This window comes from Haemaphysalis longicornis, unplaced genomic scaffold (assembly GCF_048455015.1).
Source record: "Haemaphysalis longicornis isolate Haplotype H1 unplaced genomic scaffold, Haemaphysalis longicornis Haplotype H1 scaffold_9, whole genome shotgun sequence".
Lineage (NCBI taxonomy): Eukaryota > Metazoa > Arthropoda > Arachnida > Ixodida > Ixodidae > Haemaphysalis > Haemaphysalis longicornis.
Window position 1 is genome coordinate 159,842,840 of NW_027526460.1, and position 23,003 is coordinate 159,865,842.

The 23,003-nt window shown below is 49.7% G+C and overlaps 1 protein-coding gene across 1 annotated transcript in view; it reads right to left on the reverse strand.

Moving 5' to 3' along the window:
* The window catches only part of Barc (RRM1_TatSF1_like and RRM2_TatSF1_like domain-containing protein barc), a 54,188-nt gene extending 37,426 nt beyond the window's left edge, over nucleotides 1-16,762 (reverse strand). The window contains exons 1-4 of the mRNA XM_077683820.1: nucleotides 16,344-16,762; nucleotides 11,226-11,412; nucleotides 8,749-8,948; nucleotides 310-485 (exon numbers count right to left, since the gene is read on the reverse strand). Of these exons, the coding sequence (XP_077539946.1) occupies nucleotides 310-485; nucleotides 8,749-8,948; nucleotides 11,226-11,412; nucleotides 16,344-16,490 (710 nt within the window). The 5' untranslated portion in view covers nucleotides 16,491-16,762. The remainder of the gene's footprint in view (nucleotides 1-309; nucleotides 486-8,748; nucleotides 8,949-11,225; nucleotides 11,413-16,343) is intronic.
* Nucleotides 16,763-23,003: the final 6,241 nt, after the last annotated feature.

Here is a 23,003-nt window from a genome sequence, read left to right on the forward strand (position 1 = left end):
AAAAAAAAAAAAAAAAAACGTCCAAACTTCCAAACATGCGAAGTAGCGTCTGTTTACGCACAAAAACCTATAAAAAACCGAGCCCTGCTTAAAAAAGCCGATATTCGATATCTGATTCGATGTTTGGCTTTTCTTTCTGAATTCGGTCGGATTTCGGAATGCAAAGTTACTATTCGGTATTCGCACACCCCTAGAGATAAGTCACCGCTGGTTGTCCCCCGCATCAGGAGTACTTTCCAAAAACTATGGCCACAAGGAAACCTGGCCATGGCCACGCTAAACCACGGGAAGGGGAGGAGGGCAGCGCACTTGTCGATCTTCTTCTTGAGGCGCTCCTTGTCCTTGGAGGCCTGCTTCTTCTTCTTGGGCTTCTTGGTGGGGTCGTAGGCGCCCTTGAGCTGGAAGCGGGCTCGCTCCACACGGATCTCCTTGTCTCGCAGCCGGCACCCGTCCAGGATGCGCAGCGCCAGCTCCACAGACTCCACCTGGGGTGACAGGGAGAAGAAGGGGTCACCCCTAATGCTCATTGGGGCAGGCATTCATTCATTCAGCAAGCCAGAGGCTGCACTCGATAAGTGGTACAAAGACAGATTAGCAAGGTGGTTTTGGCGGTGTTTTGTGCAGCGATAGCTAATAAGTTGCGCAAGAGAAACTCTTTCTGGCACTTCTACCACTGATGCACAGGGTGTCAGCTGTTTAATTATGCACACAATGGTTCTTTAACCGTTTTAGGGTTTTCGTCAAAAATGTACAGCGGCGGCTGTCCGTCCCGCACGGTCTGTGCCGAACGGGTACGGTTTCGAATATTTGTTTGAAATTTCGCACCATAATAACAATGCATGCTCCCTGGGAGGTGCTGCCACTTCCTAGGACTTACAAGAAGCGTTTGAAATTTGATTATGCCACCTTCGTGCGGTGATAAACAGAACTCTCTAGCTTCAGAGTGTTTTGGCATCTGTGTCAATGCGTATTGTGGTTTCAGTTTCACCACGTGATTGCAATGGAGGCGTACGAAACTTGATCGGCACTCCCTTGCAGAAGCGTCAGAAGTTGATTTCTATCTATATTTGCGCAGCTCTTATTTCGGTTATCACCGACACTCACTAGGTATTCTTGCTCTCCTTGCTTGGAAGTGAAGTAACCTACTTGGAGACTCCGTTGCGGGGGGCGGCGGAGGCTGATTTCTTGATTTCTATCTATATTGGCGCTGCTGTTGGCTTGTTTATCCCTGATGCTCACTAGGTATTCTCGCTCTCCTGGTTTACTGAGTTGCCTTCAAGTTCTTCAGATGCACGGCAAAGCAGCGATATGGCCCAACTGCCTGTTCTCTTGACACCGACAGCGATGACTCTTCCAACTGTGAGTTTGCTCCTTTTACCGACTCTGAATTGGAAGAATGTCTTTCTTTGGAAAAAGACGGCTAATCTTCGGAAGACAAACTGCAATCAACGAGTTCTACCTGCGACCTCGGCACAGCCACAACATCTCCAATGCGGGCAAGACGCGACAATGCCCAGTGGGACACCGGTGATTTTTCGCCCTCTCTTTTCACCTTCGACGACTCGCAATCAGGGCAGGTTGGGGCCTCTCTGCTCCCGCCAGAAGCAAGCGAAGTGGATAATTTCAAACTGCTTTTCGATGAACAGCTGCTGTCACTCATCGTCACATAAACTAACAAGTACAGGAGTGAAAAAGCAGGCTCATATCACTCCGGTGCATCGTGGCTCAGAGTATGGGCGGCCGTGAATCTGCCACAGCTTTACTGCTTCTTGGCAATAGCGCTGCTTATGGACTGGTGTGGGACTATAGGCCCTGCGGGACGGCTGGTCGACGGACCCGATGCTGGTGATCCCATTTTTTCGGGAGATTTTTTCTGTGAGTCGCTTCGCTCTTTTGATGTGCGTCCTGCACTTCAGTTTGATAACGGAGCAATCCGATCGCCTAAGGGCCATGAGACCAGTAATGGAGGCAGTTCAGGAAAAATTTTCAAGCCTTTTCCTTCCATACCACGATTTATGCCTTGATGAATCTCTGATGCCTTGGAGAGGTCGCCTTTCCTTCCGGCAGTACATACCATCCACAGGACACCGGTTTGAAGTGAAGATGTTTGTGATGTGTGATGTAAAAGCAGGTATGTACTGAGGTTTCCAGTTTACACAATTAGCCCGGCTAAAAGAAAGGAGCTTGGATATGCGAGCTCTGTTGTGGCTGACCTTCTAGCAGACTTTCTTGGAAAAGGGCACTTGTTTGTGGACAGTTGGTACGCAAGCCCAGTGCTGTTTGAATTCCTGCAGCACAACAGAACAAACGCATGTGGAACTGTGCGAATCAACAGGAGGGGCCTGCAGTCTTTCAAAAGAAGATGAAGAAGGGCAAAATAGAAAGCTTCCACACAAACACTGCTTGCCTTGAAATGGTGCGACAACCGTGAAGTCACTTTGTTGACATCAATGCATGGACCCCAGAAGCATGACTTCAAGAAAGGGGACGGAGTGACCGGAGAGAAAAAGAAAAAGGCCGCATGTGTACTTGAATACACGACGAAGATGGGACTCACTGACAGAGTAGACATGCAGCTGAGCTTCAGTAAAAGCATCCGGAAAACTCTGATCTGGAGCAAGAAGTTCTTTTTTCCCCAGCTCGACATATCCCTGCTGAACGTGTTCATTCTCTGCCGCGAGAGAACTTGCTGTGAAGCTTGCTGTGTTTAGAAAGAGAGTTGCGACCCCCATATTGGAACAGTACAAGACCCAGATCCAACGACCCAGGCGTGGAAGACGAACCACAGACAACCCGCAGCGACTGACGGCACGCCACTTCCCAGAGAGGGTGCCTCCGACCTCTTCCCAAGGCAGCCGCACGCAAAGAAGATGTCACGTGTGTGCCCACACAACTCGTCGCTCCAAAAGGAGAACAGACACGCGCTTTATGTGTGCAGACTGCGATAAGGCACTCTGCGTAGACCCGTGTTTCAAGGAATACCACACTGAAAAACTACTGAACATTTTCCAGTTCTAAGTGATGCCGACACCAAAATAATGTTCCTGATAATTTTTTACAATTCATTCGAGACTACACATTTTTTACACTCCAAATCCAAATTTGACCATCAGGGAAAGTTTTTCTAAAAAAAATTCAACCCTTAAAGGGGTCCTGAAATACCTTCCGCCGATGCATGGATGTACATGTACCCAAATAAAGCAATGTATTTGCAATCTCCTCCCGCAAGAATTTTGTTAAAGCGATGAGTATCAGCTGAGAAATCGTAAATCAAAAACCGCGCATTATCTTCGCTCCGCGTTTCCTCCTCCTTTCGACTTACTCTCCGCTGTTGACGGCACGCGAGCCTTGCCTCCCATGATGCTGCGCTCCGCAGCGGTGACGTACTTCTGCTATTGCGCTGCTCAGACTGTCGTCTGCTACGGGCAAGCTTTGTTGACACCATGAATTCCGCACTCCGCTCAAGGCTGGAAAAGCGAACGAAAAATCTGGCCGCATGTATGCGGCAGCCTGACCTTGCCCTTTCGCGGTGTACGTTGCTGGCGGCATGACTTTTTTATCGGCGGCGAACTCGCAGCCGCACGGGGAGGGTCGTGCGCTCGTTCCCTTGATGCACCGCGCACTGTTTATCCATAAAGCACCGTATCAGATGTGGCCCCGCTGGTGCCGGGTCTTATTTTGCGGCGGTGGTAATTCCTGCCGGCGGCATGTGAAAAAGTCATATTAAACCGATACAGAACCCGTGCACAAAACGCTTCAATCATGTGACCAGTTTAGCTTGGGGCGACGCGTGGTGGAGAGCGGCAACGTTGGCAAAACATGCTCCGCCGCGGCTCTGAACTTTCTAGCGCAGGAGCGACCACCATTTCTTTGACAATCTCAAACATCGGTTGCCTTGGCAACAAGGCACAAACCACTCTAGAAGTCCGTTACGGTTCCGTGATCCCGGTTCAGCTCGGGGCCCCACCTCGCGACATGTGGGTACTGCAGGCGTACATTCACTCCCATTGGGAAGTGCGAGATGCGTTTGGCATTACGGGAGGCGAGGGTGTGTGTGTTGTGGACGCCTTTGTTTCACGATGAAATGCGACGTTGTGCTTCTGCGGGTGAATAGTGCTTCCCATGGTCTGGATTATCTTTCTCGAGCGACGTACGACTCAACCTCGCATGGGGTATGTGCAGTGTGCGTGGCTAAAAGCCATCGGCTTGTGCGCCAGAGTTAAGTGACTTGCTGTTCGTCCCTGCAAAGCGCGCGCGAGGTGAGTGCCGAATTTACGACGGGCAGGAGGAGGCAACCCATCGTCTGTCAATCGTGGTTCAGACTTTCAACGCATGTTGTCACGTTGTGTTCGTTCGAAACGCATCTCTGGATTGTTTTGAAGTTGAATAAAATGTGTGCATCAAACCCGGGCATTCGGCTCAGGGTGTTCTCTGCGATTGCACGAAAGAAGTGCCACGGGGCTTCAACGCTTTCTTTATGGAACGTACTCAGGTAAGAGGATATCCATGTCGTGTTATGGCCGTGTTGCATTCAATACAAACAGTTAAGCGTTTGTTTACAATTGTTTCATTTGTAGTAAAATGTCCAAGCACTCCGGCACTCCGCTGGCAGATCAGCCGGCGAGCCGACGCTGAGCAGACTCATCTCTTAGCCGGAAGTGCGTGAAAAAGCCGCCCAATAGCAGGATGTCTAGCTCCTGACGAACATCTGGGAATCGATGATGTAGACATGTGAAGATGGCGGCGTCCAAAAACACGAAGGGAAGGGTGAGAAAAAAACGACACACTTTGCAACAAAAGTGCGAGCTTTCCGCTGCGCGTAAAAGAGTAATACTTGGCACAGAGGACGTTGACGACCCAATCTAACGGTTGCGCTAGTTCATTTAGTGTGCTCAAAATGCCTTTCAGGGCCCCTTTAAAGGGTTAAAACTGCAAAAATAAGAAAGTTTATAAACTGTTGAAGATGGGCAAGTAGAAATACTTCGACAAATTTAGCAGTTCTACAAGTAGTTCATCACCGATTAAAAGTGCATTGCATATTTCGATTCTATATTTCTATTCCATCTTTCTATATGGAATTCCATATTTCAAGTACAGTGTAGACCGCTTATAACGTACATCGCGGGAGCCGCAAAAATCCGCACTATAAGCGGTACCGCACTATAACCAAAACATGCGCGAATCCAACCACATCGTACCCTACCTCTCAAGTTATCCTTTATTTATCATCACTCAAACGCACGGCACTTAAAAGCAAAGGCCTGGTCTTCATATCGTGTTTTTTTTTATTTTCCTTGTTTTTTTCACATCAGCCGCTGCTGCAGGGTCTTAGACATTGCAAGTGCGGCCTTACAAACAGCGAGCACAGCTTTAACTTCCGTTGTGTTCGTGTTTTGGAGGATCGTAGTTGCATTTTTAGAGTCTATGAACAGATGCCGCGGAGCGCGATAACTTCGCCAAGAGGTTTTTTTTTTTTTACCCCACCTTGTGTTCATGATGCCGAAGACGGCTGCTTATCAGCGCAGCGTACTGCTGGTGGAAATCTTACGGCTTTGCGCGGCTCGCTTGTTCGGAAAGCGAAAGAGCGGTGGCTTATCAGCAAAACGTTCTCTAAGGGAGCGACCGCGTCTAACTGCTTGCTGAAATGCCGCACGAGGCGCAAGCGAGGATGCTCACTCAAGAAAAGAGCTGATAATATGGGTGAAACGAGGAATATAAACTGCCACCCACGTTGCTTGTTAAAGTGCCATCAAAAAACACAGCGGTGGTAGGCCTAAACAACTCTGGCACCGACAGCCAGCTGGTTGGGGCGTTTCGGATCTTCCGCCATAAGGTACACATCTCGTTATTGGTGCAAGTCGTCAGGCTCCTCCCACTGCCACGCGACGAAGCCGCCGCGAGCGCAAAATCGTCGACACGAGCGTGAAAAAAACGCAGGCACAACGCCAACGTGCACGAATCGTGTTCGAAAACAGGTCATGCAGTTCACGCCGCGCGCGGACGGGGACGGGACTCGAGGTGCGCCAAGCGGCGTCAGTTGTGGTTACCACGTACGCGTGAACTAAAGGGTGCCTATTCTTTTCTTGTGTGTCGAAGTTAGAGGAGAGCAAGGGGTGCGCGATACGTCAGATGGCCGATTTCATCCTGTCTTTTTTTCTTTTGCTACCCTAAAACGATGCCCTAGCTACGCCGGTCGATCAGCAGTCCCGCCAGAAAACTGCACTATAAACGGTATTGTGTTTCGGCGAACCGCATTCTAAGCGGTATGCTTATGCATTGAGTTCTATGGGAGGTGAACCGGTGGTCACAAAAACCCGCATTATATCCGGTCCCGCACTATAAGCGGTTACGTTATAAATGGTCTACACTGTATTCCTTTCCTCTTTTCTCATGACGCTGACATGATATTATAAAGTGTAGTACACTTGCCAGTTTTCCAGAAAAAGAGCTATTCCCTGTTAATTCAAAACCCTATCAGTACAACCTCACACAGCCCTTGTTGATGTCTGCAACTCCTCCCCCATTCTTAAAAGGACACAGAAGTGATGTGTAAACACTGCGGGATTACTATCACAAATTGTAGTCTGGAGTCTTTAAGCCAAATGTCAACCCCCCACACTGCATTTATGCGACTATGTAGCAGAAAAATAATTTCCAAAGTGCTGTCCTCCTCTCTGCATCCTCTTCCCCGATTTCCTATGACAACTCGCATGACATCAAAACAAGATGGCTTGGCTTGACTGCACGGCTCGCCGACCCTCCAACAGAGTCAGTCGGCCCAGCAATTAGTCGGCCGGCCACCGGAGGGTTGTCGCAATTCGTTCGCTCAGATGAAACTAAGCCACGGCACGTTTGTACTTGGAAGATCGTGCCTGTAGTTTGTTAGTTCACAGATTGCATCGAGCTCTAAGTCCAAGTCGCTCCACACAAGCACACATGCGACACTTCACTGACTGGTACGCTAGTAGAAAAATCTCAGGCCAATTGAAGGCCAGAGAAGAGTGAGTTACCGAAGTTATTATGCCTAGGCCCTAAGGAGTAAGATCAACCAAAACTTTAATTGCGCACAATAAAACCGAGGTGTAGGACGCACTTTTTGCGCTCGACGAGCTAGCACAGCGGTCAGACATCTGCGAACGCTTGCCCGTTTAAAGAATGAATTTGCTAGACATTGTGGTAATTCGGGGAATGCTTACTGCACGAGCGCTATTCAAGGAATAGTCATCTATGCTGCTTGAAATGCTAAAACAAAACAAAACTGTAAAATGGCTATATACTCGTCACTCCAAAAGGAGAACAGACACGCGCTTTATGTGTGCAGACTGCGATAAGGCACTGTGTGTAGACCCGTGTTTCAAGGAATACCACACTCTGAAAAACTACTGAACATTTTCCAGTTCTAAGTGATGCCGACACCAAAATACTGTTCCTGATAATTTTTTACAATTCATTCCAAACTACACATTTTTTACACTCCAAATCCAAATTTGACCATCAGGGTAGCCACACACAGTGCTGGCTCGTGGCTGAGTGGTTTAGAGCGCTAGGGATGTTGTTTTGCAAGTTGCAAGTTCGAATCCCCGAGAGTCCCCCCCCCCTTTTTTTCTTTCTTTCTTTCATTTTTTTTTTTGAAGTTGATTTCTTTGTTTTTGGCCAACGTTTTCTATACTGAATTGACAATTTTTGCGCTGTAACGTTCACTCCTCCACGAGTGAGTTTGCAGAACGCATGCAGACTGACACTGACGCGTTTTCAAGTTCTCGTTGGCGTGCTGTTGCCATAAGCACCGACTACTTGCGGGCAGTGGGCACAGGCCAGAATGAACAGACCCTTGGCCTGGTGCGAACACACTTTTTACGATACAGGCATGAGTGAGGCAAGCTCCAAATATGGGGGAAAAGCGCATGGCATTTGAGCATCTGCGGGGACGCGAAGGGCGTTCATCCACTGTGTAGGCCTCGGCTAGTGATCGCTACGATTCCAAGCCGTCCTGGGAGGCTTAACTTAGGCATTTTACAGCCGACAACATGGCAGATGTGCGGTATGTCGATTACTGAGATATCGAGAATGCCCAGCCAACGATAACACCGGATGCCAAGCATGTTGTTTCACATAGCCGAAACCAAAACTGGTGTGAATTTTAATCTTGGACATCGTCCAATCACATAGCACCTCGTGTGGATGTCACTGTTTCAGCTGGTTTGGGGCTTTACAAAATAAATACCATCTTATCACCCGGTTAAACGATGGGAAGTGTGTTTATTTGAGCCAGTGCAAGCAAAAACAGGAGCCTGACAAATTTCCTCACCCCAAATCCGTAACCTACACTTTGCACAAAGTGCACGACACAGCAGCCAAGGCACAACCTGGTCAGGCAAGCAGCTGCATCAGTCGACACTGCTGTCCTGCTTGACAGAACTCGGCAGAAGTGGCACTGCAGGAGCCACTAGAATGCCGGCCCTACAGCCCTTTCTGTCAGCACTATTGTCCGCCTAAACTTTCAGGTGGAGCTGCCAAGTGCTTCGTGTACACCTCAAAATGAATCTGCTCGCTCGGTTACACTCTGCACTGCCTGCAATATGTCACCAAAGAGTGCTTCCGCGACGAATGCACACCGCGTTGGCAGCTGTTTGTCACATTACACTGCGTTCCCTATTAAATCAATGCCATTTGGGATTTGAGCATCAACGCTTACACCCGGGCCACGCGTGGCGGGAGGTCGCGGGTGAATCCCAGCTCCCGGCCCACCTTGATGTAGCAGCAGAGGGCGTCCCCCTTGAGCCGTCCGTCGGGCGTGCGGTACAGCTTGACCTTGTACTGGCCCCGGTCGTCCTTCATGACGAGGCCGCACTTGCCCATCACCTCGAGGAACTCCTCCTCGTCAATGTCGTCGGGCAGGTTGCTCACGTACACCCGCGTGTTGTGCTCGTCGTCCACCTCGAACCAGCCTGCGGCCACCGGGGGGGGCAGGACAACACTCTTACTCGGGACGGGTGCAGCCAGGCCGCAAGAGGCACAACTGCCCGTACCAAACCTGGGACCTGGCTACAGCACAGAGTGCACGCAAGAGAAAGGAGGGTGGGGGAGGCGGAAGAAGGGAAGGACGGTAGGTGCACCACTGCACTGTGCCGATGCTGCCTATGGCGACGTACCGAGAGGTCTACAGTGCCACGCTTAATGGTTCGTTAGCACACTGAACCTGTGCAGCCGGGACCTGAAGAAACAAAACATCGCCATCAACCCATAACATGAGTGAAAACTAAAAGTTTGAAGGCCGAGGTACCATGAGGGCAAATCAGTGGGACGTCACTACACCAGGTGGCAATTCGGCTGCAAGTGGCACGCTATATGCTGCCCATTACAGATAAACTCTACACAGATCCCCCTCCCCCCAAAATTTAGTGGTTTCACCCTTTCACTGTCGGGTGTTTCTGGCCGTGATGCACCCCCAGTGTCAGCTTGGTTGCAGGAATACCAGGGAATAAGCACAGTGATTGGTTCGATTATGATTGCGTCCGGAACGTGATGCGTCGAAAGGAAACAGTATGGGTGAGAAATCGCCTTCATTCCACATACTTTTGGTTCACCGTGCACTCTTCCAGGACGACGTCCCGTCGTTTTACCCTCGGAATCTGATGCCGCATCATAAGCAGAGCTTTGCACTGTTGTCGGGATGGATGAACAGAGAGAAGCAACTGAGGGAAGTGAACAAGGATCACAACAGCGACTGGAACCCCTAACTCGATCGAAAACTTAGCCGAAGTGGCCAGACATTTGCCATGTCGCCATTCATAATTTTAGGTCGCCACGAGCCTCTCAAATTCACCAATTTGGCGAAATGTAGCCACCAGTGGCAACCCTGGCGGGTAATTCTGCTAAGAATGGGTGGGAGCGACATTATATGACCACCGCACCTCCTGACATGCTGAACACTTACAAACCACAAGTTCCTGTACCGTATTTACATGATTGTAGGTCGACCCTTTTTTTAAAATTTGACCATCCAATGTTGGGGGGTCGACTTAGAATCGAAGTCGAACCATCTACCACTAGTAACGGCAGGAAAAACGAGAAATCGGGGGTGCTACGAGATGGGGACAGCTTTGCACCTTCGTTCCCATGGTACCACCCGCATGCTGCCCGCTACGCGATCGGCGGCGGCAACATGGCGGCGTCACCAGCTGCGAAGAGGTGCACGTAGCTCCAGCGGCCGCTTTAAACCGCTCTTTAAGATGTCACTGAGGGCACAAACGAAGACGTTTGTGGAGGAAAGGAGCTGATAATGTGGTCGAAAACGACACTATAGAGTATTATCCGCGACGCTAGAGAAAGCACCAATCAAATATCTGCCACCGTGGTAAGCCTAAACATTTCCGGCGGCGCCAGCCGGCTAGTCCCGGGCGCTATCAAACTGATCAAAGAGCACGCCTCCCCATTGCCGCGCTCGTCGCGCGTCATACGGAGGTAGAATGGTAGAACTGGTTTAACTTACAAGCAGTACAAGCTGCCGCACGTGCGGAATCGTCGACGCAGGCGTGAAAAAGTCGCCCGCACAACACCGGCGCGCACGATGCGCATGCAAAAACACGTCAAGAAGCTTTTTATTCATCTCTAATAAATAAAATGAGTATTAGCGAATCCTTTGATTCAATGCGCGGCGCTAACGTAGCCCAGATCGTATCACATTGTTCAGTACACTTCCGAACGCGATGGTGGGAGGTTAGTCGCTCAAAAGTAAATTGCGCGCGGCCGCTTCCGTCAGCCGCCATTTTGTTTGTTTTCGTATCGCGCGCCAGTGGCTGCTGCCGGTTGCTTCGATGGTTGTCATCACGCAGCGAATGTGCTCTTCCCGCTCAACCCACAGCGCATGGTTATTCCATGTGCTTATACAAAAGCTTTTCATTTTTAACATCTACCGCGCATCTTGTGGGAGCATCGATCATTGATGGTAGAGCCGCTGTGTGGGTTGACGGAAGAGCTTCTCTTTGTGATACGATTTTATAGGCGGCGCTCACATTTTTCTTTTTTTGAGAGATGCAATTTCTGGAGGTCGACCTACATTCGAGTCGACTTACAATCGTGTAAATACGGTAACTTCTAGCTAAAACTAGCGCAGGTTCGAAAGTGTTGTTGAATCTTGTGCTTTGACGCAGCACGAGTGCAATTTGGGTCAATTTGGTAGCCGCAAGTCACAAATGTAGCCCTCTGGCGCAGCTCTACCATACCTGGTTCAGCAGGTTTCGGCTTGGCTGGTTGTCCCTGCTCGGGCTGTTGTGACGGTTTCTCCGAGAACTGCCTCTTTGCCACGCTAGCAACCTGGCCCGAACTGCCTGCTCCGGCTGCATCTCCGGATGCCGCCCCTTCGGCTGCTCCGTAGTTTGCATGGTAGGCAGCCAAGAAGTCTTCCGTGATCTGCAAAGAATGGAAACCAAAGGAAGGATGCGCTGGGATGGCGGTCGCAGTAGCAAGAATCACTCACACAACCGAAAAAAAAAAAACGATGTAAATGCGGGATTGTTGGTGCAGACTTAAAGATCGACAACGGCGCAAAGATGGGAGCAAGAAAAGACGAGATGAGACTGGGGCGGACTAACAATCCTGTCTCAGCACTGTTTTCGATCTTTAAGTATGCACAAACATTGGTCACTCAATGCAAGTGAGGTGCAGTTTGCAACGTCCTACACTGGCAATGGCCGGATGTGCGAGAGTTTACTAATACAGCTGAACCTCGATTTAACGAAGTCACCGGGACAGGCAAATTATTACGTTAAATCGGGAACTTCGTAAAATCAAGAAAATGACAAATTTGTGGCCTCCAGAAAACGGTTGTGATTTTCGCCTGCGCGCGCTTCGTGAGCAGAGGGAGGCCACACTTCTTGAAGCTGGCCAGTGAAGTCAAAGCGTCCTCAACCCCCATCCTCGTCGTCAAGAACTTCTGTTGTGTCAGTGTGTGCATCCGCGTCGGCGTTCACGAAGTTGCCAAAGTTGATCTGCGGCCACCTCGTCACGTCGACGAAGCTCTTCCCAACTGGGCAATGCCTCTTCCTACCCACGTTGCGGGCTTGTGGAGCCCGCAAAGCGAGCTAACAGCACACTGCCAGCTCGTGTACAGAGGGCAACACACTTGTCACAGGTTTCGTACTTAAAGCCTTATCTTGCCTCGGCCAAAAAGCTTTTGAAGAAAACTGTTGTGTCATTCTGAAGTCTTAACAATATATTTTGACCTCAACATTTTTTGTGACAAGTTTGAGTCCACAGTTTTGAGAGGTGACTAGTTGAAGTTGAACTCAGTATTATAGACAAGGGTGTTGCGCACTGTACTTGAACTGCACTGGCAGAACACTGCCAGGCATTCTAGACGCCATAAATTAGGTAAAAGCTCTTTTTCTATGCGTCTTTTTTCCCACATGCTTCGTTGAATTGGGTTTGGCGGCGAAGTTTTTTTCGTTATTTTGAGTTCGTAAAAGCATTAAAGGGGTCCTGAAATACCTTCCGCCGATGCATGGATGTACATGCACCCAAATAAAGCAATGTATTTGCAATCTCCTCCCGCAAGAATTTTGTTAAAGCGATGAGTATTAGCTGAGAAATCGTAAATCAAAAACCGCGCATTATCGTCGCTCCGAGTTTCCTCCTCCTTTCGACTTACTCTCCGCTGTTGACGGCGCGCGAGCCTCGCCTCCCATGATGCTGCGCTCCGCAGCGGTGACGTACTTCCGCTATTGCGCTGCTCAGACTGTCGTCTGCTACGGGCAAGCTTTGTTGACACCATGGGTCTATTCGTTTCACCTGCACCGCGTGAACCAGTTCAGGCGGTGCCGCACTTCGCCGTTCGTTTCAGCGGTGCAGCTCGCGGCACCTGAACCGCGCCGTTCGATTCACCGGTGGTGCCGACGGGTGCAGGACGGGTTCATGGCTTTGCCTGCACTCCCTGCCGAGGAGGTGCAGAAGCAGTCGACAAAAGTGCAGGGCTGGTTCCGCCGATGGCGGAACCCGCTTTGCACCACAGTGAACTTCAAGAGGTGCAGGCTGAATCGAATAGACCCCATGAATCCCGCACGCACTCCGCTCAAGGCCGGAAAAGCGAACGAAAAATCTGGCCGCATGTATGCGGCGGCCTGGCCTTGCCCTTTCGCGGTGTACGTTGCTGGCGGCACATGACTTTTTATCGGCGGCGAACTCGCAGCCACACGGGGAGGGTCGTGCACTCGTTCCCTTGATGCACCGCGCACTGTTTATCCAAAAAGCGCCGTATCAGATGTGGCCCCGCTGGTGCCGGGTCTTATTTTGCGGCGGTGGTAATTCCTGCCGGCGGCATGTGAAAAAGACATTTTGAACCGATACAGAACCCGTGCACAAAACGCTTCAATCATGTGACCAGTTCAGCTTGGGGCGACGCGTGGTGGAGAGCGGCAACGTTGGCAAAACATTCTCCGCCGCGGCTCTGAGCTTTCTAGCGCTGGAGCGAGCGCCATTTCTTTGACAATCTCAAACATCGGTTGCCTTGGCAACAAGGCACAAACCGCTCCAGAAGTCAGTTACGGTTCCGTGATCTCGGTTCTGCTTGGGGCCCCACCTCGCGACATGTGGGCACTGCAGGCGTACCACCCACTCCTATTGGGAAGTGCGAGATGCGTTTGGCATTACAGGAGGCGATGGTGTGTGTGTTGTGGACGCCTTTGTTTCGCGATGAAATGCGACGTTGTGCTTCTGCGGGTGGATAGTTCTTCCCATGGTCTGAATAATCTTTCTCGAGCGACGTACGACTCAACCTCGCATGGGGTATGTGCAGTGTGCGTGGCTAAAAGCCATCGGCTTGTGCGCCAGAGTTAAGTGACTTGCTGTTCGTCCCCGCAAACCGCGCGCGAGGTGAGTACCGAATTTACGACGGGCAGGAGGCAACCCATCCTCTGTCAATCGTGGTTCAGACTTTCAACGCATGTTGTGACGCTGTATTCGTTAGAACCGCATCTCTGGATTGTTTTGAAGCTGAATAAAATGTATGCGTCAAACCCGGGCATTCGGCTCAGGGCGTTCTCTGCGATTGCACGAAAGAAGTGCCACGGGGCTTGAACGCTTTCTTTATGGAACGTACTCAGGTAAGAGAATATCCATGTCGTGTTATGGCCGTGTTGCATTCAATACAAACGGTTAAGCGTTTGTTTTACACTTGTTTCGTTTGTCGTAAAATGCCCAAGCACTCCGGCACTCCGCTGGCAGATGAGCGGGCGAGCCGACGCTGAGCAGACGACTCATCTCTTTGCCGGAAGTGCGTGAAAAAGCCGCCCAATAGCAGGATGTCTAGCTCATGACGAACATCTGGGAATCGATGATGTAGACATGTGAAGATGGCGGCGTCCAAAAACACGAAGGAAAGGGTGAGAAAAAAACGACAAACTTTGCAACAAAAGTGTGAGCTTTCCGCTGCGCGTAAAAGAGTAATACTTGGCACAGAGGACGTTGACGACCCAATCTAACGGTTGCGCTAGTTCATTTAGTGTGCTCAAAATGCCTTTCAGGGCCCCTTTAAGTCTTTGGGCAACTATGCAGGGAATCCGAATTTGTTCGTTAAATCAGGAATTTCGTAAAATCGGCTTTCGTAAAATCGAGTTTCAACTGTATTCACCTAATAGCCTAATAATCGGGCATCATATTTCACTATTATTAATTTATGTATCATAATAGCCACAGCACCTTTCCAAAGACATTACAGTGGGGGCAGAGTGAAGTAATACATGCATAAAAAGGACAAGTTGACATTTGTCATCATGACAAAAATTGTGGATGATGGTTAAATGCATCTTTGGCAACACGTCTGGGCAGCATTTTAGGCAGCACTACTAGAGTAGCACATTTCAACAATCTCTTGGTTCCAACCATTATTTCTTGCTGCCTAAACTAGAAGGGTGGCACTGAAAAGTGGTCATCCAATGTCGCAGAATGTCTGTATGAAAAACGAAAGTAAGCACACCTCTTAGAGGATACCTACAATTTATGCAAAAGCCCTCTTTCCTTTCACTTAAGACAGAGGGCAAAAAAATTTCCTCAGTGTGTTATGACGAATATATTGAGGTGAGAACTGGCAGCGAAGTACCAACCGCTAAAATTTTATATTCCATGTTTCCACTCCATCTCGGGTATTTCCCCTGAAATGATTTCTGTCATGCCTTTCATGCCAAGTTCGTCGTGCAGTGTTCCTCCCCAAGCAAGAACAAAGCACGAAAGCCGTTGCCCGATTTACTCAGCGACCACAACACATTTAGCCTGTAGGCTAGACCCATTGGCCTACCTGGAACTCAACGGCACTTCTACAAGGCGATTTGCATGACTTGGCCATAAACATATCTGAGTAGCACCAGAACTTGCGCAGCAGTCAACGCAACTGAACGTTCTTTTCAAGGCATCAGTACCTGGTATCAACACAGAGTTCTCCTGCGTGCACTGCCATCCTAAATTGGCTGGCATCTAAAGCCAGAGTGCCGAACATGAAATAGCTGCCTGCATCACTTGACGAGGTGTGATACACTGCTTATATACGTAATGCCGCATCAGCACGACCTGGAATGGTTGCCAGTTACTACGATGACACAGTGACTCCGTCTGAACAGAGACAATAAACTTTTTCATCACCGTGACGAAGGCACAACATCGGGTAGCCTGTGGGCAATGGCTACCCACACAATCACATATATCCTTCCACATCGGTTGCGAAGACGGAGCACCTGCTTGCCTTTACCGCGTCACAGTAAGCCTTCCCACTTGTGTACAGAGGCTCTTGGTTCGAATACAGGGTCTATCTGGCCTCCTCCTTGCACTTTTTCGCACACTGGCTAGCTTTCACAAACGCAAACTCCCACCTTATTATATTTCTAAGCACTAGTTTTCTAAGCTGGGGTGTAGCAGTATGTGTTAGCTCGCTTTCGGTATAGGGCCGCTAAAGCACTGTTCTGAACTTGGGGAACTCGCTGTTTCAAGGCAACCACTGAATTTGATTGATTGATGGTGGGGTTTAACGCGCCGAAACTGCAGGGGTTATGAGGCGCGCCGCAGTGGAGGGCTCCGGATTAATTTTGACCACCTGGGGATCTTTAACGCGCGCCGAAATCTCCAACCCACGGGCGTTTTTGCTTTGCGCCTCCATCAGAAAAGCGGCCGCAGAGGCCGGGAATCGAGACCGCATCCTTGTGCCAATAAAAAGCCGCGATGCCGCTTGAGCCCGCTACTCCTCGCTTGGGAGCAGACACCTCAAAGCGGCAAGCGTATCACCGATCGCGCATCGTAACAGCACTTGACTTCTCCGCTGTGCAGAGCCGCGAGGCGCCCCGCGAGGGCGGCGCACACACCTTGGGGAACCAGGCCCTCTTCTCGTGGTCCCACTCGTACACAGTTCCGTCGTTGGGGTCGACGTACGTGTAGGGATCCGAGGCCTGCTGCTGGCGCTCCTTCTCCGCTTTCTCCAGTTGCAGCTGTTTCTCGAATTCGTCGCTCATCTTCACGACACTGCCGCTCGGTTGGCTTCGCTCCAAGGAGGGCTGTGTGTCGGTTTACCGACCGCGGAAAACGGTGCAGCAGCGATTGCAGTCGCCGCCTCAGCAAAAACAGTGCCCACCCTCCGCAAGTGCGGACATTTTGTTCAAGAGAGCCGATTATGGCACTCGCACTGCTTCGAGAGTGCTCGTACACGACTAGGCGGCCTGAAATTTGCTGCCAACCGCCAGTTATGCGCCAGCGAGCTGCAATCAAAATGGAAGCGAACAGTGTTGCCGAGTGGCCAAGCCCCACAGCTGAGCTAGCTGTAATTGCTAATCACAGTATCTTAATGACACATGTTCCGATTCTAGACTGAAATAGAAATTACAGAAAACAAAATTTAAAAATCAACAAAGGCCATTTTTCTGCAATCATCGTAATTTGAGCTGCGTGAGGCACCCTGCACCCGCCAGGTGCCTCTATCACGTTTAACTGCGCAGCGCGCGAACTTTCGAGCGACGCCTGCGGGAAGCGTGGTGGTACATCATGGAGGAAAGAAAAGCCATGTGGTACATGTTGGGAATGAAACGGGCAGCGCCATGCTTGTCTGCTAGTACAGAACTCTAGTCTCCCCAAATTTCGTGAGGTAATCACGAAGCCATTGTAACCACTATGATTACCCAACGGCGAGACAAATAAATATACGTGTCCGTTATCTCGGGATGTTACTTTTATAAATGTCCCTTTTTGTCGTCTTTTACACCCAATTATTAATAGCACCTTCTACGTTGCCTCTTTTGGAATCTCTTCGTTTTAACAGCAGAGATAGTTTATATGAGTTGCCTCCCATAGCTCGAGAGTGTTTGTGGTGTTAGGTGCTGAGGGTCATATGATGGGGCAGCACCGGTTTGCGTGGTAGTTCGTTGGTTTTCCGCACTTGCTGCATTTCTTGTCGTATTTTTGTGGAAATATCTGGGCTAGCCTTGTTTTGCTAGGAAAGGTGTTGGTTTATAACTGTCTAAGTACATCTGAGCGTCTGTGGCCGTCAGACTTTTGTCACCTCTGTTGCGGAGACAGGCTCGAGCTTCTCTTTCGATCATGACCCGAACTTGTTGGGAATGGGTTAGAAGGAGTTGGGACTGTATGCTGGGTGGCTTGCAAGTTCTCGCGCAGCTCTACCCGCTCCCTCGTTTCCGTATGGTTTCTTCTTCCTTGAGGCCGGCTTTTTTTTTTTTTTAGTTAGTCTTCTCACTGTTTTATCGACTTGAAAGCGTCGTCTTTCTTAGCTTTTCGATGGTAAGGTTTGCCCTGCCATTGCTCTGGATAAGCACCTTTAAAATTCTGATTTCATGCGTCTCAGAGAGTTCTCTGTCCCAGAATGTACATCTGGATTGACCTTATATTTTTGTTTCGGGCGTTGTGCACTCGGATGATTTCTGATTTTTCGGGCGCCCATTGTGGCCCATTCTGTGCTGCTAGTGATTTCACCCACTTCGCGGCTTCTAGAAGTGACTCTTCTTTCTGAGCTAACAATCCTTTGGCGGCCCAAATTGTTTTTTTTCTTTTTTCTGCAATTTTTATCAACGTGATGTTGAAGAGTATAGCGGAGAGCCACTGAGCCTTGTGGCGCCCCTCTGCTAGGCATGTTAAAGGGGTCAGGTCGAACGTCTCCTATCCCTATGGAAGCTGCGCGGTTTGAGAGGAGCTTCGGCGTAGTTGTATATTCTCGCCCCGCAATGCAGTTCGTTTAGCACTTTCAAGATTACACTGTGTGAGGCGTGATCAAAAGGGCCCTTTAGGTCTAGAGTAACTCGTCACAGCTTAGTGGTGGCGCGGTTTCGCGGGACTGAGGCATGGGCGTCGGCAGGGGAGGGAGGGGGGGGGGGTGAAAAAGAGGTAGTTGTCCCCTAGTGCTTGCTTATTTCATGATAACACTGATCATAAATTTTCCAGGATGTTCACTGGGACCTGATAAGTTCGCGCACCTCACTTAAAATCGCCCAGCAACTAGATATCGTTCGCTAAGTATATTTTCACGCGGCAGAGATGACTTGGGCGCGATGGGCGTGAGGAGAATCCGCGGAAGCAATTCTTTTTGTCCGCCGTGCTTTTGTGTTCACCCGACGAGCGCGAACGGAGATATAAACTTGTCGGTTACCCCACAATATTTAAAAGTGATGTACGCTTTTGAAGGAGGCTTTCCCCTAGTTCGTTTGGGAAACCGGTGGAAGGGGACCGTTGACATTGTGACGACCGCGATGACTGCCATGAGAATGCCGGAAGCTGACGGGAGTCAAGTGGTCAACGATAGGAAGGGGGCACTATCAACGCCGATTATAGATTTCATGGCCGTAGGACTGCCGCAGTGACTTCACGGGATGGGGGCCCAGCGGCGCCGGCGAACGCGGCGGTAAACCAATGTTTCGCGCACGTTTTAGGAAAGAAAACGCTCGCGCGTCCGCAGATACTGCGATTTTTTACCTTGAACGGTTAGACCCAATAAACGATGTGGGGAAAAAAAATCTGATTTAGCATCCTAGCATTAATTGTTCCGCGTGGAAATGTTTTGATGTCCCTGCTTTACCGCCACAGCAATCGAAGGAAACAAACGAATGATTTCAACAACCTGATTATCAAAGACGATTTATTCAGGTAAAAGAAACCACACGTATTCTACTGGTTACTCAGTGTTTGAAGCTTCTTTTTTGTTCGACTTTGCACTCGCGTCACGAATCTCATCATTCATTATAGAGCATAAGTTCTTCAGAAAAATGTTCGTACTGCACCACAAAATGGGCTTAAGGACAACATATTTCGTGTGTCCGGCATCAGAGCCATCAAAATCAAATGGGTCATCATCAGTGAGTAGATCCACAGTGAGATCTGTCGCCAGTTGATGCTGATTTGGAATCGTTAAGAAGTCGTCTCGTCTTGACAATTCCTCAGCGACTGCGTAGCTGTGTGCAACGGCGTTGACAGCAAACATTGAGGGATGTACGAGTCCTCCCCTGTGAAGCTTCTTCACAAGGTCGTAATTCGGATGCTCCACGGGGACAGTGTGATCTGTCTGGTTCACGTTCCTGTCCCATTTCTCAACAGCACCAAGGACCTCCATAATTTCTATCTTTCCTGTAGCTACATCCGGAACCGAGATGTGACATGCGAGCTTCCTATAGTCGTGGCCTTCAAATAATGAAACACTATGCTGAAATCCGGCTTGATGGTGACGGAATACTTTATGCTCGGGGCATCCTCATCAACGGTGTGCAGCAGGACGAGGCGTTCATTCGCTTCTGTCGCGTGCCAGAAAGCCGATGAATCGCACCTCGCGCAGTCGCCATTGATGGACTGAATCCTGTCCTCTTCGACTGCGTGTTGGAATTGCTCGGCGGATTGCTGAAGAACTTTCTGCAGGGCACTTGACTCCAGGCGCAATCGTTTCGCTTCCGGAGCTTCTCTCGCGCTGGTCAGACATTTCGGGCAATCGGGGAATATTGACGGAACTGCCCCTGGGAGTATAGCGCGCAAACGCCAAGGGGCCAGTGACTGTTCAGTCTGTTCGCCCAGTCGAGTCGTCCGTATACGACGTTTCAAGTGTGATGTCTTCCGGGTGGAGGTGAAGCTCACAGACATCAACACGTTTTGTGGCTAGTACTTCAGACCTCTGCTTTAAATTGCAATCCTTAGCAGCACTGCTGAGCTTGGACGTAGCATATTAATATTCAAAAATTTTTGATGGCAATCTAATAACTGCAGCTCATCTCGCGCTGAATGAAAGGCATAAAAAACTGCGAAGAACCACTCACCCTCGTGTTCTCGGTTGGAAGGAAGTTTTCCCGCGGTACAGCTCCATTCATTCCGCAACTCTTCATCCTTCGGAAATCGGAGTATCCCTACTTTGGATCCGTTCTTGTAGTGGCCGTGACACCGAGGTACACAACACTCGTTCGGCACCACACACTCACGTGTTTGCGCACGCACATCATACAGACTCTATGCACGCATGCTCAACGAAGTCACGGTGTCGCACACACGCTGATGCACATAACCACGCTCAGCATGATGACTTCGTTGCTCAACAGTGGCCGGAAGAACGAAGGACGAACCGCGAGGATCGGAACGAATGGGCCTCGTGCATTGCAGTTTCAAGTAAACACGTAGGGCTACCTGGTAGCGGCGGCGGACGTTTTTCAGAAGTAGAATAACCGTACACGGATGAGCTGCTTGCGACGCCGATATATGCACAAAACACATGTTACCCGAGAAATTAAAAAAAAAAATACAACCATAGTTGCATTTGCGTATCTGCACGCTTTTTGCCGTGCGACCCCTGCGAAAATATACCATGCCGGGAAAATATAGCCTTAAAACGGAAACAGAAGCAGCGCTACGCAGCGGCACAACCATAAACAGATGGGCACACACCAGCCACAATTCGGAAACTCTTATACACAATTTTATTTAAATGACTCTTAAACATACGGTCGCGTACAAATTGTAGTTTGCGTTTCTGGCACAGCCGGTCCAATGAAACGAGGTCAAGTGCAGCTTGTTGCGCACAATATTTTTGCTGACAAAGACAACATGCACGAGCACAACTACTTACGCAGGCATGTAGTTACACGACCACCACGTGCAACTCTATCAACTATGAAACACCCTCCATTATTCCAAATGGTCTTTTTTCATCGGAAACGAATGCGAGAGGAACCATTTGTGCAAAATTACAGCTCTCGCTGCGGGATACTCTGTCCGTGCACGCGGACATGTCGAACGATACAAGGGTAAAGAACAAGGTAAATAAACGTTTAGACGCTGTCATGAAAGCTTCCTCACGCGCATCTACGTCCACAAAATATTCGCATGTTAAGCGCGCGTTTATCAACCTATGTAAGCGTTAAAAAAAGCGTAAAGAGATATATTTCTGAGCCCATCCAACGAACACTCATCGTAGTTTCAACAGTTCTAGGTAGCGTTTTGCGGCGCAGTCGTATTTTCAAATACCTGCTTCTACAAACCTGAATCTTCGGGCTCTTGAAGTCGTATCCTTTGGTGTCGCAATACACACGAAGGTTTCGCCGCGATTTCACACGCACTTCGATTTCACACAAGCTTCGTCCGCCTCCACCACCACTTCACGTGCGCGAACGCCTTGCAAGGAGTGCGGTAACATACCAACCCTCGGCACCGACAACGCACAGTGGAGTTTACACTGGAGAAATTCGCTTCTTCAAGCACCGTGAAAGTCGCGTCGCCGATATTCTCTTCACAAAGCCGTTCGCCAATTGGCGAACGGCTTTGTATAGCAGTTAACTGCTAGATGATACCAATTGTGCCAGTTATGCCTTGACCCCAACAGGTTAATTTGAGCAAATGAATACGTTTCCAGCGTCGTTGGACGGTTGGACGCTTTTCTTTCCTCCACAGTGCTGCATGCTGTGCGGCGATATCGGTCACCGCCGGGACGTTTGCCCGACACCAGAGGCGACCGTGTGCGCCCAGTGTCACGAACGCGACCCTGCGCCTGAGAACGCATGCGCACCGAAATGCAAACTGTGTGGACTCGAGCATCTAACCACAAGCAAAGAGTGCTGAAAAAAGCTTCGTCCGCCTCCACCACCACTTCACGTGCGCGAACGCCTTGCAAGGAGTGCGGTAACATACCAACGCCAGCCGCAACAACAACCATCAGCCCAACAACTACATCACCAGAAGGTTCAAGAAAATTTCCAACGTCAGCATCAGCCACCGCCACATGTAAGCTGGTCTTCAATTGCTGCTAACCCAGTAAGGGTACCTGAGGATTTTCCGCCATTGCCTGAACAACAAGCCCCCACTGCAGATAATCTTCGAATGCAACAGCTAGAAAAAGAAAATGAGCAACTAAGAAAACAATTAGAGCTACAGGCAGCCCGCACGGAAAAACTAGAGCAACGCATTGAGGAACTCCTCAATCACCTGGACACGATCAAGAAGGTGCCAGCGCAACACGTAGCTCCTACTGCGATTGCACTGGAGGTGACGCAACGGCCACCCAGCGTACCGACCCCAACACAGATGGAAATCAGTAGGCTTGAAACGCTGATCAGTCATCTCGGAAGTAAAATTGAACGTCGTATTGCAGCGATCGAACGAAGGCAGGAAGCCGCCGAGGAAGTGAAGCGGAAAAATCGCAGAAAACGCGGGGACTCTTCCATCAATAATCCGCCCAGCCGGAATGACAACCGATGATGAATGGGAACCTTGCCAGAGTGGGGAACCCTGAAAGCCCCCAGAATGAGCCAACCACAATATGGCAGTGGAATTGCCGCTCGTATCGGAGCAAGAAACATTCATTATCACTTTTTGCATCTCAACACGCACTGACAGTCATTGCATTGCAAGAAACGGAGACAGATGAAATACAGCTCAGGGGATACCAAACATACACTGAAGATTCCAAGGCAAGGACGGCTATCCCCATCCAGGCAAACCAAACGGCCCAAACACATTCTCTTCCCACCTCATTGGATTATACACTTGTCGAACTCATC